At 38.5% G+C, this 15,130-nt stretch overlaps 1 protein-coding gene across 1 annotated transcript in view; it reads right to left on the bottom strand.

Moving 5' to 3' along the window:
- Positions 1–15,130, bottom strand: part of nfxl1 (nuclear transcription factor, X-box binding-like 1) — a 138,622-nt gene that overhangs the window by 75,851 nt on the left and 47,641 nt on the right. Inside the window, exons 11-12 of the mRNA XM_028801911.2 lie at positions 13,254–13,376; positions 10,488–10,578 (exon numbers count right to left, since the gene is read on the bottom strand). Coding sequence (XP_028657744.2) covers positions 10,488–10,578; positions 13,254–13,376 — 214 coding nt within the window. The remainder of the gene's footprint in view (positions 1–10,487; positions 10,579–13,253; positions 13,377–15,130) is intronic.

Here is a 15,130-nt window from a genome sequence, read left to right as displayed (position 1 = left end):
TATATATACTGTATATATACATATCTACTTATTGGCTCCTGTATTTAGGATATAGCGGGTTGGATAATGGATGGATGGACATCTGTATGTATAGCCCTATTTGCCCGTTTTCGTTTTTTTTCTTTCTTCAGTAATATTTCAGCAAACCCGGAGGTTGTCAGTTCAAATCCTGGTACTGACACCACTGTGTGACACTGAGGAAGTGACTTCACCTGCCTGTGCTGCAAAAAACAAAAGTAATGTAACAAATTGTACCTCAGATGTTGTAAGTTGGTGGAATAAAGGCATAAGTAAAATAGATAAATATGTATTATACACATAGGAACTATTCATTTATTTTCAGTTAAGTCATCTGCAGCAAACTTTTATAAATGAGGGTTTCTGATTTTTATTGACGTTTTCTCTTGGAGAGCTTTTTTCATTTCATTTGATTACATCTTGCCTGAAGAAGGGGCCTGAGTTGCCTCGAAAGCTTGCATATTGTAATCTTTCTAGTTAGCCAATAAAAGGTGTCATTTTGCTTGGCTTTTCTCTACATTCATTTCATTGAAAATGAAAGCAGCAGCTGCCAAAATATGTAGCTTTCTTATTAATTTTTCAACATTGTGTAAAATAAATGTATAAAGTAACATAAAAGGTTTAAATACTGGTTATCTTTTACACTAAAATATTACTAAAGAGATACAAAAAAAGTACAATGGATATGTTCTTTTTCTTTAAGGAGATTAAATATTACTGAAGAAAGAAAAAAAAAATTAAACAGCCAAATGGGGCTATGCATACGAACTTAAAAGGTTTAAATAAAACAGAAATATATATTTTATTTTTACTTGCTTAACTTGTGGAGGGTGTATCCTGTAGCAAAGCCCTAACTTTTTTCGTGAAAGCCCGTTTCAGTAAATAAGTGTTAAAAACAGGTGTAAAGATATTGACAATAAGCTACGCAAACCCAGGAAGACATGGAATCGTTTAAATCAAGTATCATTACATCTTCTTTTCTTAAAGAGAAGTAAGGCAGTACTTATAAGCATACATATTTATATATAGACATACATATATATATATTATATATATATATATATATATATATATATATATCTGAAGCCGTGCAAGCACACTCTTGAGAATGCAACGTATAGTTGTACAGAAGAAAAGCAATCTTGCCTCAAATGAATGGCAACCTTTTGTAGGTCTATGAAGTTAATTTAAACTTTAGGTTTACACGGTGCTTTCTTTCCGAAGTACCTGCACTCATGAATATGTCTGTATGTGTCAGTCGGTCAAATCCACGCGCTTCGCACCGGCGAAGTACCGCTTTTAAATTTTTATTAAGAAGAAAATAAAACATTTTTAAATTGAGGGAAAGTATACTAATAACAGTTTGTTAAGGATCAGTTTATTTGTGAAGCTGCCTTTACTCGAGTGATCACTTCGACCTGACTTGGTGGCCAAGTATAAGCGTTACCTGGTAGCTAACCACCCATACAATCAGATTGTGAATCAGACTACGAATGCCGTGAATGTAATTACACACTCACTGCACTTGCTTACGGTAATCGAACCTCGGACGTCAGCGCTAGAGGGGCTTAGCAGCGGTGAAGTATTGCTTTTAAATTTTAATTAAGAACAAAAGAAAACCTCAGAGGTTCGATTCCCGAAAGGGAGTGAAGTGAGTGTCCGGTTACCTAGCAGGTAACGCTTATGGTTGGACAGCAAGTGACGTAACATCAGCCACGGTGCCTTCAGTTGTGAGAAGCAGATCATATAATGATTGAAAATAGTTTTGCATTTACCTTTTTAGTAAAAGGCGAGCTTTTAAGCCTGAGAAATCACCCCGTAAATGCACGTTTAATTGCACATGTGTTAATATGTATGGTTACACAGTATTAAAAGACAGTGAAGAACGTGATTTACCTTTGTTCCCGCGTTTGATAAAAGGCAAGCTTTTAAGCCTGAGAAATCACCCCGTAAATGCACACGTTTAATTGCACGTGTTAATATGTATGTTTACACAGTATTAAAAGACACTCAAAAATTAACGTCATTTACCATCAGCCAAGGTGCCTTCAGTTGTGAGAAGCAGATCATAGAATGATTGAAAATAGTTTTGCATTTACCTTTTTAGTAAAAGGCGAGCTTTTAAGCCTGAGAAATCACCCCGTAAATGCACACGTTTAATTGCACGTGTTAATATGTATGGTTACACAGTATTAAAAGACAGTGAACAACGTCAGTTACCTTTGTTCCCGCGTTTGATAAAAGGCGAGCTTTTAAGCCTGAGAAATCACCCCGTAAATGCACACGTTTAATTCCACATGTGTTAATATGTATGCTTATACAGTATTAAAAGACAGTCAAAAATTAACGTCATTTACCTTCGTTCCCGCGTTTGACTCGTGCTGTAAATCTCTTCCTTGTTTTTAGTTCACGTGATTACGTAGGAGGCGTGATGACGCGATACGTGACTCCGCCTCCTCCATTACAGTAAATGGACAAAAAATATGTTCCAGTTATGACCATTACGCGTAGAATTTCGAAATGAAACCTGCCTAACTTTTGTAAGTAAGCTGTAAGGAATGAGCCTGCCAAATTTCAGCCTTCCACCTACACGGGAAGTTCGAGAATTAGTGATGAGTGAGTGAGTCAGTCAGTCAGTCAATCAGTCAGTCAGTCAGTGAGTCAGTGAGGGCTTTGCCTTTTATTAATATGTATAGATCACATAATCTTTTTTTGTTTCCTATGTATTGCTCTTGTCATACAACCACATGCCACACCACTTTAATCGCATAGCACCGAGAGAAAATTGCTATTGCGAACTTACATGCAGGTAATCAATGCCATTGGCTCCTTCAAAAATTGTTTTCCTTTCACAAAAAATGGAATTCAGCTCAGATTTAATTGTCACATATAGAGAGTGGAATGGAATTGTCATTTGTATCCGTGAATGAAACATACCATTAATTTTGTTCCACAGGTTATGTAAAATATACAGTAACAATAACATGCAAACTTCACACAAATAATGTGATGTTGCATGGGATTCAAACCTAGGACACTACATCCATTTTACCCACTATACCACCATGCCACCCACAACAAATTGCAGTTCCAAATACAGTGCAAGTTAAAGAGCTTATGAATGAAAATGTCCCCTTCAAACAGACATAAATGGATGTAAAAGTAAAAAAAAATGCACAAAGCCATCCTAACCAAATAAACTGAATCAGTCTCATTTGTTTCAGAATGGATCCTAATTTGTGTGTCCTGAGCTACTGAGGCAAACTTTCACACAAGCTGAGATTCCTCCCACCCTCAAGAACGCATAATCTTCTGAGGTGGCAATTTTCATACCAAACATGTCCTCAGATGGTAGAAAACAAGCAATACACTGACTGGAGACAGTTCTACTCTGCAAAATCTCCACTTCACCTTCTCCTCCTTTCAACACTCTCCTTCCATTCCTTTATCATAATGTCTTATTATCATGCAGGAAGTGAGTTGCTGTGGCAACACTGAAACACAAAGATCTTCTCCTGGATGTTTAATTGTATGTAGCACTACTCAGTTATCGACTCACACATCTACATCCACACAGATGACAACCTTACTTAATGCATGTGCACAGCACTGGGATAATACCGAAATAACAATTCACAGAAACCAGAAATAAATAACTGTGGTGGAGTTACAAATTAAAATGCATTTGACTGGTGATTTTAAATTGGCCTTAAATGGGGTAGCAAGGGTCAACTAAATGGCACCCATTTATGGTTAGTTCCTGTCTTATGCCCAATGATGCTGTACTACTGTAAATGAATTCAGAAAATGAAAAAATAGTTTATACTGGGCTATGCTTTATTTTCTTCTTCTTGCCATAAAGTGGCCTGACTATCTCACAGTTCTCACATCGAGGTAACCTTCATAAATACATAACATGCAGGTTTTTTTTTTTTTTTGAGAAATGGTCATCATTTTTGGATTGTCAGACTACAAATTGTATACACTACTTAAAAAACACATACACTTTCCAAGAATTTACTGATACAAATCCTCACTGGATTAAAAAAAAAACAAAGAGGTAAAAAAAAAAAAAAAATCATACACTGATTTTTGAAGTCATAAATGTACAAATGTCTGCATTAGCAAGCAATAGTAATTCAGTAAGTAGTATAATCATAATGGCCAACTTCATTATTGCTTAGTTGTGAAACGTGAAATCATCTCCGTAAAAGAAATTACAGTGATCCCCCACCTATCGCGGAAGTTACATTCCAGACCCATCAGCGATAGGTGAAAATCTGCGATATAGAAAGACCATATAAATAAACATTTTTTTTTTTATAGTTTAAGCCTTAAAATACCCCTCCCACACGCTTTAAACACATGTAAACTTATTAAAACACACTCTGCAAACACATATGATATGTCGGGCTAAGGATATGAGTAACATCTCTCTATTATAAAAAAAAAAATCTTGGCAGGGAGACGAGGTGTGATCTTCTCAGAAGACAATTTCACGTCCCGCGAGAGACATTTTAACGTCTCGCAAGACAAGGCAGTGAGACGGAAGGACAGCTGCTGTACAGGCTTTTAAATGATCAACAAGCAGAACACGCATCTTGGCAGAAGCACCACAAAGCCAGTAGCTGATTCGTCCGCTTCTCCTTAGTGTGCGCTCAGCTTCACAACACGAGCGGGAGAGACACGAAGTGGCAGGAGCGTAGCGCGCCTCTGGGGGGGTTGAGCGAAGTGATCGAGACCAGATCATCTCGGAGAGACACTTTGACGACACGCAAGACTAGACATTACAACCTTAGGAAGCAAAACCCGTGAGATGGTGACTTTTGCACATCACACCCTACTTACAATTTAAAACAAGTTCACGGACATCTAACCTAGCAGTTGTTGGAATGTTTTTGGCAGACACACTTCAGTGCTCCCAGCTCTTAAAACAACGACAAGCAGAACACACAGCTCACCAGCAGCAGCTGCAGCAAGCCAGCAGATGATCCGAGCGCATCTCCTTAGCGTGCATTCATCCCTCACCCTCACCCCCCCTTCAGAACGCTAGCGGCAGAGACGCGAAGTGGCAAAAGGACAGCTGCTGTACAGGCTTTTAAATGATTACCCAAAGCGCGACAAGCAGAACACACAGTTGGCCAGCAGCAGCAAGACAGCAGCTGAACCGATCGCATCTCTTTAGCGTGCGTTCAGACCCCCCCTTCACAACATGAGCAGCGTTATAAGTCCTGCGAGAAAGAGATTTAACCACGCCCAGGGCAGCAAATAAAAGACAAATATTGTTTTTACAAAAGTTTTAAAGTAAAAATTAAAAAAATGCATATGTAACAATTTCCCTTGAAAATAACAATCTCTTTAAATTGATTATCCGGTAAACCAAACCCGGGGTTGGGCGAGCGAAGCGAGCAGGGGACGGAGCCCCCTAATAGTGGTAGTAGTAGTAATAATAATAATAATAATAATAATAATAAATCCGCGATGTAGTGGGGGCACGATAGCTGAACCACGATATAGTGGGGGATCACTGTATAACTAATCTGATGCTGTATGAATACTCTAAGTAAAACACCATGGAAAACTGATAAATTAAAATTTGCCATTCTCAACCAAATCCAAATCACACAATGTAATCTTAACTGTAAAGGTGAATCTTGCAAAACACACTAATATTGAACACACTTGCTTGCATGTTTACAAATGAAATAAAGATTGTTTTACTCCTCCAATTATTAATAGACATTTATTTGTTTTTGCATGGTCATCATTCATATGGTTTAGCTTTCAAATTCTTTAAATGGTACATTTTTAATATGAAATACTTGTTTAATCAAAATTAGACTTGTAAAAATAAAGAATTTAAATATAGAAATTCAATGATAATTACAGAAATTGAATAGAATTATTTCTATAACCAAACTGTGGGTAGATTATGCGATTTACCAAATGAACATCATTTCATTATGTGAGTAAAAACACTAGACAAAAGCTTTCCTTGCAATAGATAAAGTAAATGTTGTGAAAGAGACAATCTTAGAAAGTTAATATGAAAATTCACCTAAGTGTTTACTTAGAATATAAGTTTCACATAGCTACTTATATAATAATATAATCTTTTTTCCCAGTAAGTTAATGTGTAATAGTACTTTCTCAGCTATATCTGTAATAAAAGAATGCTAATTAGTCAGTTAGGAACATAGTGTCTCTGGTAAAAGCATGTACAGTGGAACCTCGGTTCACGACCATAATTTGTTCCAAAACTCTGGTCGTAAACCGATTTGGTCGCGAACCGAAGCAATTTCCCCCATAGGATTGTATGTAAATACAATTAATCCGTTCCAGACCATATGAACTGTATGTAAATATATATATTTTAAGTTTTTAAGCACAAATACAGTTAATTAAACAATAGAATGCACAGCGTAATAGTAAACTAAATATAAAAACATTGAATAACACTGAGAAAACCTTGAACAACAGAGAAAACTAACACTGCAATAGTTCGCGCTATAGCGCTACCAACCGCTGGCTAAAAACACTTTTTTTTTTTTAATGAGTTTTAAGCACAGGGAAAAAAATAAACATTTGAAAAAATCCGTAATTTAATAAAAAAGTAACATCGCAACAAAGCACGCTACGAACCGATCGCTGTAAACAGAAGTGAAAACAAAATCAAGCCCAGTGCATTCTTTAACTGCCTTCTCTACCTTATGAGTCCAGCCCTCTCTCTCGCGCTGCCTGTGTGGGTGTGTCTGTCTCTGTCTTGCGCTGCCGGTGTGTGTACGCGGCTCTCTCGCGCTGCCGGTGTGTGTACGCGGCTCTCTCGCGCTGCCGGTGTGTGTGCGCGGCTCTCTCGCGCTGCCGGTGTGTGTGCGCGGCTCTCTCGCGCTGCCGGTGTGTGTGCGCGGCTCTCTCGCGCTGCCGGTGTGTGTGCGCGGCTCTCTCGCGCTGCCGGTGTGTGTGCGCGGCTCTCTCGCGCTGCCGGTGTGTGTGCGCGGCTCTCTCGCGCTGCCGGTGTGTGTGCGCGGCTCTCTCGCGCTGCCGGTGTGTGTGCGCGGCTCTCTCTCTTGCGCTGCCTGTGTGTGTGCGTCTGTCTCTCTCTGGCGCTGCCTGTGTGTGTGCGCGGCTCTCTCTCGCGCTGCCTCTGTTTGTGTGTGTGTTCGTGTGTGTGTTCGTGTGCGTGTTGCGCGCTCTCTCGTTCTCGCTGCACAGGAAATGCACAGGGAGAGACTGAACATGTACAAACCGAAAGGGAAACTGGCTTGTTCGTATACCGAGTGTGTGGTCGTGAACCGAGGCAAAAGTTTGGCAAACTTTTTGGTCGAAAACCGATTTGTACGTGTACCAAGACGTTCGTGAACCGAGGTTCCACTGTACTGTTGAATGTGCTTGAAAATAGCAGAATACAATGGCAAACACAGCGACAGTATAATGAAATACTTGTACCACAGTTGCTGTGATGTAAAAATAAATACAGTAAATAAAAAATTAATAAAAGGTATAAGTAAATAAGATAAACAGTTAAAAGAGGTAACATACAGTATAATTACACATAAACCAGAAGGTGGGTACAGTACACAGTGCATAGCAGGTAGGATCAGGTTTGTGGGAGTTTAGTGATTTAGTGGCCTGAGTGGTGGGGCAGAAGTGAAAAGTGAAGTTTGTATTTATGGAAAAATGAAAGGAGCAAAATTAGATTGAATAACAAATTGTTAATAGATCCAAATTATAGTAAAGTTTAAAAAAACGTTCAAAATTATTTTAAGGTGCATTTTTACTTTACACTCCTTTTCAGATAAATGTTATTAAATTAAAATTGTTCTTATCTAGTGATATGTTATGATTACAACAGAAATCTTATGTTAGCTCAACTTTAAATAAAGTGCTAATTGCTACATTTATTATCCTTTTAAACTTGGGATTGTTTATTAAATTTAACCCCAAATGAAAAGAAAATGCATTATTAAATTTTTAGAAAACTCCTCAAAAAAATCTCAGAAAATGTTAGCTTGTTTTGCACTGCAGCCCTTCAGTCAGGCTATTTCACAGATTTTGGCCCTTGGTATACACGAGTAGCACTGCTTTAATGCCTAATGTGATAAATTCAGCTGGTGGCTAAAGGGGCTCCAAGAAGATGTGTTGGAGGTGGATGGGCAGCATTATCCACAACAAAATTATTTATAAAAAAAAGAAAGAAGATGAAATGGATTTTGTTTTTGAAGGGGTAAAGGGGTAGGGAAGGGTAAACAGGACTGAATTTGGCTTGGCCCAAATAACTAGGATGGTTTCACACATCCAAAAATGACACTATGCAGAACCAAGCCCCACTAAAAGGATGGTTTACAGAATTGTATGTTATCTGTTTGTCCAAGAGCAGAGTAAACACTTAAAATATACCCATGCCATAGCATCAAATCCAAATGCAGAATTGGCATTAGTCTCTGAAGAGCTCAAATCAGAGGAGATACAGTGGTGTGAAAAACTATTTGCCCCCTTCCTGATTTCTTATTCTTTTGCATGTTTGTCACACAAAATGTTTCTGATCATCAAACACATTTAACCATTAGTCAAATATAACACAAGTAAACACAAAATGCAGTTTGTAAATGGTGGTTTTTATTATTTAGGGAGAAAAAAAAATCCAAACCTACATGGCCCTGTGTGAAAAAGTAATTGCCCCCTGAACCTAATAACTGGTTTGGCCACCCTTAGCAGCAATAACTGCAATCAAGCGTTTGCGATAACTTGCAATGAGTCTTTTACAGCGCTCTGGAGGAATTTTGGCCCACTCATCTTTGCAAAATTGTTGTAATTCAGCTTTATTTGAGGGTTTTCTAGCATGAACCGCCTTTTTAAGGTCATGCCATAGCATCTCAATTGGATTCAGGTCAGGACTTTGACTAGGCCACTCCAAAGTCTTCATTTTGTTTTTCTTCAGCCATTCAGAGGTGGATTTGCTGGTGTGTTTTGGGTCATTGTCCTGTTGCAGCACCCAAGATCGCTTCAGTTTGAGTTGACGAACAGATGGCCGGACATTCTCCTTCAGGATTTTTGGTAGACAGTAGAATTCATGGTTCCATCTATCACAGCAAGCCTTCCAGGTCCTGAAGCAGCTAAACAACCCCAGACCATCACACTACCACCACCATATTTTACTGTTGGTATGATGTTTTTTTTCTGAAATGCTGTGTTCCTTTTACGCCAGATGTAACGGGACATTTGCCTTCCAAAAAGTTCAACTTTGACTCATCAGTCCACAAGGTATTTTCCCAAAAGTCTTGGCAATCATTGAGATGTTTCTTAGCAAAATTGAGACGAGCCCTAATGTTCTTTTTGCTTAACAGTGGTTTGTGTCTTGGAAATCTGCCATGCAGGCCGTTTTTACCCAGTCTCTTTCTTATGGTGGAGTCGTGAACACTGACCTTAATTGAGGCAAGTGAGGCCTGCAGTTCTTTAGGCGTTGTCCTGGGGTCTTTTGTGACCTCTCGGATGAGTCGTCTCTGCGCTCTTGGGGTAATTTTGGTCGGCCGGCCACTCCTGGGAAGGTTCACCACTGTTCCATGTTTTTGCCATTTGTGGATAATGGCTCTCACTGTGGTTCGCTGGAGTCCCAAAGCTTTAGAAATGGCTTTATAACCTTTACCAGACTGATAGATCTCAATTACTTCTGTTCTCATTTGTTCCTGAATTTCTTTGGATCTTGGCATGATGTCTAGCTTTTGAGGTGCTTTTGGTCTACTTCTCTGTGTCAGGCAGCTCCTATTTAAGTGATTTCTTGATTGAAACAGGTGTGGCAGTAATCAGGCCTGGGGGTGGCTACGGAAATTGAACTCAGGTGTGATACACCACAGTTAGGTCATTTTTTAACAAGGGGGCAATTACTTTTTCACACAGGGCCATGTAGGTTTGGATTTTTTTTCTCCCTAAATAATAAAAACCATCATTTAAAAACTGCATTTTGTGTTTACTTGTGTTATATTTGACTAATGGTTAAATGTGTTTGATGATCAGAAACATTTTGTGTGACAAACATGCAAATGAATAAGAAATCAGGAAGGGGGCAAATAGTTTTTCACACCACTGTATCTGGCTTTTTGGATCATTGATGTGTATTTTAGCATGAGTGAAACAAACCATTCATTTTTCTGAAACAGTCCGTATCACAGAAGTTAACAGCACATTTATTTACTATATTTACAGTATTTATTTTATTACATTGCATTATTTTTTATTTTTATTATTGGGTAAGTAATTAATTGACTATGGTGCCTGGGATTGCCCCCTTTTTTTTTTTTTTTAACACTACTGGGTTAATCGATGCATCTGTTTGTGTTTGTGGTTTGATGCATCATGTGGAGATCAATGGGTGATACAAACAGAAAGTGAGACAGCTGACAGATATAAAAGCTTTAAATACAATAAATATGAAATATCTTTATTATAGCTCATTTCTTCTTACATACACTTACCTCTGTGGCAGAGAGATGGACATTTGTGGTTTCTGCATCCAAGAGTACGATTACAGTGTTGATCACATGGCGGACAGTTTCCAGAACAGCACTGTTAAATGTTAAGATCATTTTAGTAAATCAGTAAACATTTTCTTGTGCAGTAATACCATATGCAGGTAAATTGAAATAAAATGAAAACAAGTTTCTTTAAATGGAGCAAAAGACATTTGAATTGAGAAAAAGACCTTTTACAAGTACTATAAATTTACACCGGCTGTTACATACACAAATCAAATGTATGTTTTTATTGTATAATGTTAACAATAAGAGCAGCTCACTACTCAAAATGGTAAATTTGCCAGGGAGCTGGTTTTGAACTCATGAACTCCGGATTATAATTTAGCGGATCTTACCGCTGCACCACGGAAGCTGTCGTATTGTACTTGTACCTTTAGTGAAAGTGTTTATTTGATATTTGGCCATCAGCCTTCACACATTATACAGTTCATGTCTACATTTTGTTATTTATTACTAAAACATGAAAAACATTTCTGTTTTAACGATGTGTTTACATAGGTTGTTGTAGACACAAAACACACATTAAATTATCTCCCCTTACAATTCTAGGTAGCTCACTCCCATATGATCAATCAAGGCAGGAACTGGGAGAACTTCTTGCCCGTTCTGAGGCAGTGGGGTGGATGGTATAGCAGGCTGCTTGTAGCTTGGGCTTATCGACACATTTAGAAGACAAAAGACGCTGTCGGGTGAGGTGTGAAGGGATTTAAGGTGGGACGGATTTACGAGTTTTTTCGTTGGCTCTGGTAATTCTAGTGTTATGGTCAGTGTGTGTATACATTCAATTTGAGATAGGCCCACAAGAAGAAATGGCATGGCGCGAGATCAGGCGAACGTGAAGTCCACCTGACATCACCGCACAGGGAGATCAGCTTCCCTGGAAACATCTCCTGCAAAACTTGCATGGATCTCCACACCATATGAGCTGTTGCTTCAGGCATCCAACACATCTATTTCTTCCAGTTTAGGACACAAAAAGTTCTCTAGCATTTCAATGTAATGTTCTGAAGTGACGGTGACCATTGCTCCCCCCTCCTCAAAAAAGTAAGGGCCTACAATGGCAAATTCTGTAACTGTGCAACTGTAACATGCTCACGGTGCCGGGGTCTCTAATGAAGTTCACAAGGGTTGGTTTCAGCCCAATAGCAAAAGTTTTGCTTATTTATGCAACCATTCAAATGAAAATGCGCCTCGTCATTGCACATGACAATGGCATCTCGATGAACGGTTTTGCAGAATGTTCACGCACAACTCTCTACGGTTCTCCCAGTCTCTCTCAGTGAGTTCCTGCAGTACCATAATTTTGTATGGATGGAAATTAAGGTCCTCAAACAAAATCCTGCTCAAAGATGTGTTGGAATTGCCTAAGGCATAAGCATGTTTGTGCGCTGAATGTCTAGGAAACTGCAAAATTGATGCCCTTATAGCTTGGATGTTTTCAGGCATTTGTACAGTCCGAGGACGGCCAGGACATTTACTGTTCAATGCTGTACTCGTCTGTCTAAATACAACCATTCACTGAAGAATTGTTTTCCAATTTGGGATGTCATTTAAAGAAAGAATGCTGAAGTGAGTTCGGAAGGCAAGTTGCGTAGTGATGATGGATTCATTGTTTTTGAAGAACACTTCAACAGTGAAAGCATGGTGCACAACTGATCAAGGCATGTTGCAGACTGAAAATTACAAGGGATCACCTATCAAAGGACACCCAACCAAATCCACTTGGGTGCCAATACTTCACAAAATGACCTTGAGAAATGTGGTACTTCATTTTGGCTCACCCTGTATAACAGAAATTTGAAACACACTATGGTGTCAAATTTAATTGCTATGAAAAAAACATTATTTACATGTCTACAATTCTCCAAATAAAGAAATACATTCTAATATTTATGTGAAGTAAAGGTTTTATCAGACTCCATTTTGGAACAGATAGCTACAACCATCCATCCATTATCCAACCCGCTATATCCTAACTACAGGGTCACGGGGGTCTGCTGGAGCCAATCAAAGCCAACACAGGGCACAAGGCAGGAAACAAACCCCGGGCAGGGCAACAGCCCACCGCAGGGCACACTGACACACACACACACACACACACCAAGCAGACACTAGGGACAATTTAGGATCGCCAATCCACCTAACCTGCATGTCTTTGGACTGTGGAAGGAAACCGGAGCACCCGGAGGAAACCCATGCAGGCACGGGGAGAACATGCTAACTCCATGCAGGGAGGACCCGGGAAGCTAACCCGGGTCTCTTAACTGCAAGGCAGCAGTGCTACCACTGCGCCACCGTGCTGCCCAGCTACAACCATACATTGTATAAATACTTGCACTTTGTGTAAATCTTAATACCTTCATACTCTTATCCTATAGTTCAGATATTAGGCCACTATCTTTATCATGTAGTTTCTTCAGATGTTATTTCCTTACAATACTGAATCTGTTATCTGCACATCTCTAAGCGCATATTTATGTAGGATATCACAAAAGTACATAGTACTGCATTAACAGGCATGAGTGCTTAGCACTATCAAAACACATATTTCCATTTTCCAATGTTACTTTAAAGCCACACATACATTTAAGACCTTGGGCAAACAGACCACAGATTAGTTACATTTACTGCAATTGTCAGCTAATGAAAAAAAATTAGTTTTGTTTTCAAAAAAGCTTAAATAAATTATACTGATTTCAACAGAACCTTTCGCTTGCATTGATGTCGTTCACAGTTCTTTGTTTTAGGGCACTTTGATTCACAAATGTACTCCTTATGGCATGGCATGTGTCTTGAATATTTACCACATCTACATTGTTTTTCCACCTCCTGGAAAAGCAAAAGAAAATTCAAAAGATTAATATAAACAAAGATATTTACACCTAATTATAATATAAAAATTTTTAGCACCGTAAAAGTATTAGCATTGATTTTGCAAAATTATATAGTTTAACTCTCTTAACTTTAAACAGAAAAATTCAAAAAGGTTTCATGTTCAAAATGAGAAAAAAAAATTGAAAATTTACAAAAAACAGAAGAATTAATCCAAATTTTTCAAATTTACTGTATAGGAAAAGGTCTTTCATACTAACTCTTCTGAAAGCTCATTATTATAAACATAACTAGTAACACTCAAACCACTGCTCCTCAAAGAAAGGTGGGTGCATGCGTTTGTCACAAAACATAACACACTAGATCACTCCACTAAGTTTGTTGCAATTTCCTTCACTGTCATCCGATGTCGCTGCAGTTCTTTTTCTGACAGAAATGCCACATGCTTGATGGACTCAAGGCTCAGTAACGTGGTGGAGAAATCCTGCACCTCCAACTGTTTGGCCGTGTAGGACTTTCTTTTGCACTTGCAGTAGATGACCAGTGCTTGAGATAAAAATGAAGTCAGCCTGTGCAATGAACTTCACTATCACCAAAGGTCACCACAGTTCTTTTCCTGTATGCCACAACTAGCAGCCATGATCACCACTAGCTGTGAGAAACCCTGAAGCCCAATTTAATGGACTGAGGTACCTTGCACATTAAAATCATGACTCATGTTGTGTATATCATGGCATTAGATGTTGACTGAGACCAAGAACAAGATTCAAGATCTATCTATCTATATCTATCTCTCTCTCTAAAAATATATATAAATATTATATATATATGTAAAATAATGAAGTGATTAGACAGTGCCCATTACATGGTGAATACTCCATTAACGTCAGTCTGAAAATTTACTTGGAACACAACATTTTCATATAAACACTGCAGTAGATGGAGAATTAAATTTAAGTTTAAATTAAAGGGTTGTTTAAATCTTCCATGCTCTTCCACACAGCTCTGCACTCAGATTTGCTGTGTCACATGCCAGTACATTCAGGCCACTGTCTCTTCCTCACATCTTATTTCTTGTCAGAGGTAACATCTTTTGCCCCACTTTCTCCAAGTCCATGAGCCAATTTAAGCCTCCTAAGCAGTTATAGGTACAGTAAGAGCACCCTACTGTATATGCACCGTCTTGTACATTCTGCAATGGCTCCTTTTAAGGCTAACCTCAATGATTCTGTCACCTGGCACTTCTTCTCTCCAGCCTCTACCCAATTTATTATCTGCATTTTACTTAAAAAAAAAAAAATGTTTTCAACATACTGGGCAAGATATATGTATTACTTTACAAAACTATTAAAATAACTACAGTACACATGAAATAACTATGCATTTACATACAGTAAATTTGCATTCCATAGTATGCACAAATATTTATGATAGGCAATGACTAATTGTTACAAAATGTTCCACAATGCACTATAGCAGACTGGTATTTGAACTTGCACATATACCATAGTGCATTTAATGTTGACTTCTCTACAAAGAAGCTTCATTCTCATTGGATCTGTTAATTGTGGTATTACTGTACTGTACATGTGTGGCAGTACTACTGCTTCTTTCAAGGGCTTTGAAGGCTATCAGAGAAAAGCAATACAGGAACATGCTTCTAAGTAAATTAGATTTAGGGGCTGCTTTGAACCCCAAGGTTCTTTGAAGACTTTGAGATCTGGGAGCTATGCAGGTCATTGAAATAAACC

The sequence above is a fragment of the Erpetoichthys calabaricus genome, chromosome 5, assembly GCF_900747795.2.
Source record: "Erpetoichthys calabaricus chromosome 5, fErpCal1.3, whole genome shotgun sequence".
NCBI lineage: Eukaryota > Metazoa > Chordata > Cladistia > Polypteriformes > Polypteridae > Erpetoichthys > Erpetoichthys calabaricus.
Note: the sequence above shows the minus strand (reverse complement) of the source record. Positions and strands in the feature narration are given on the sequence as shown.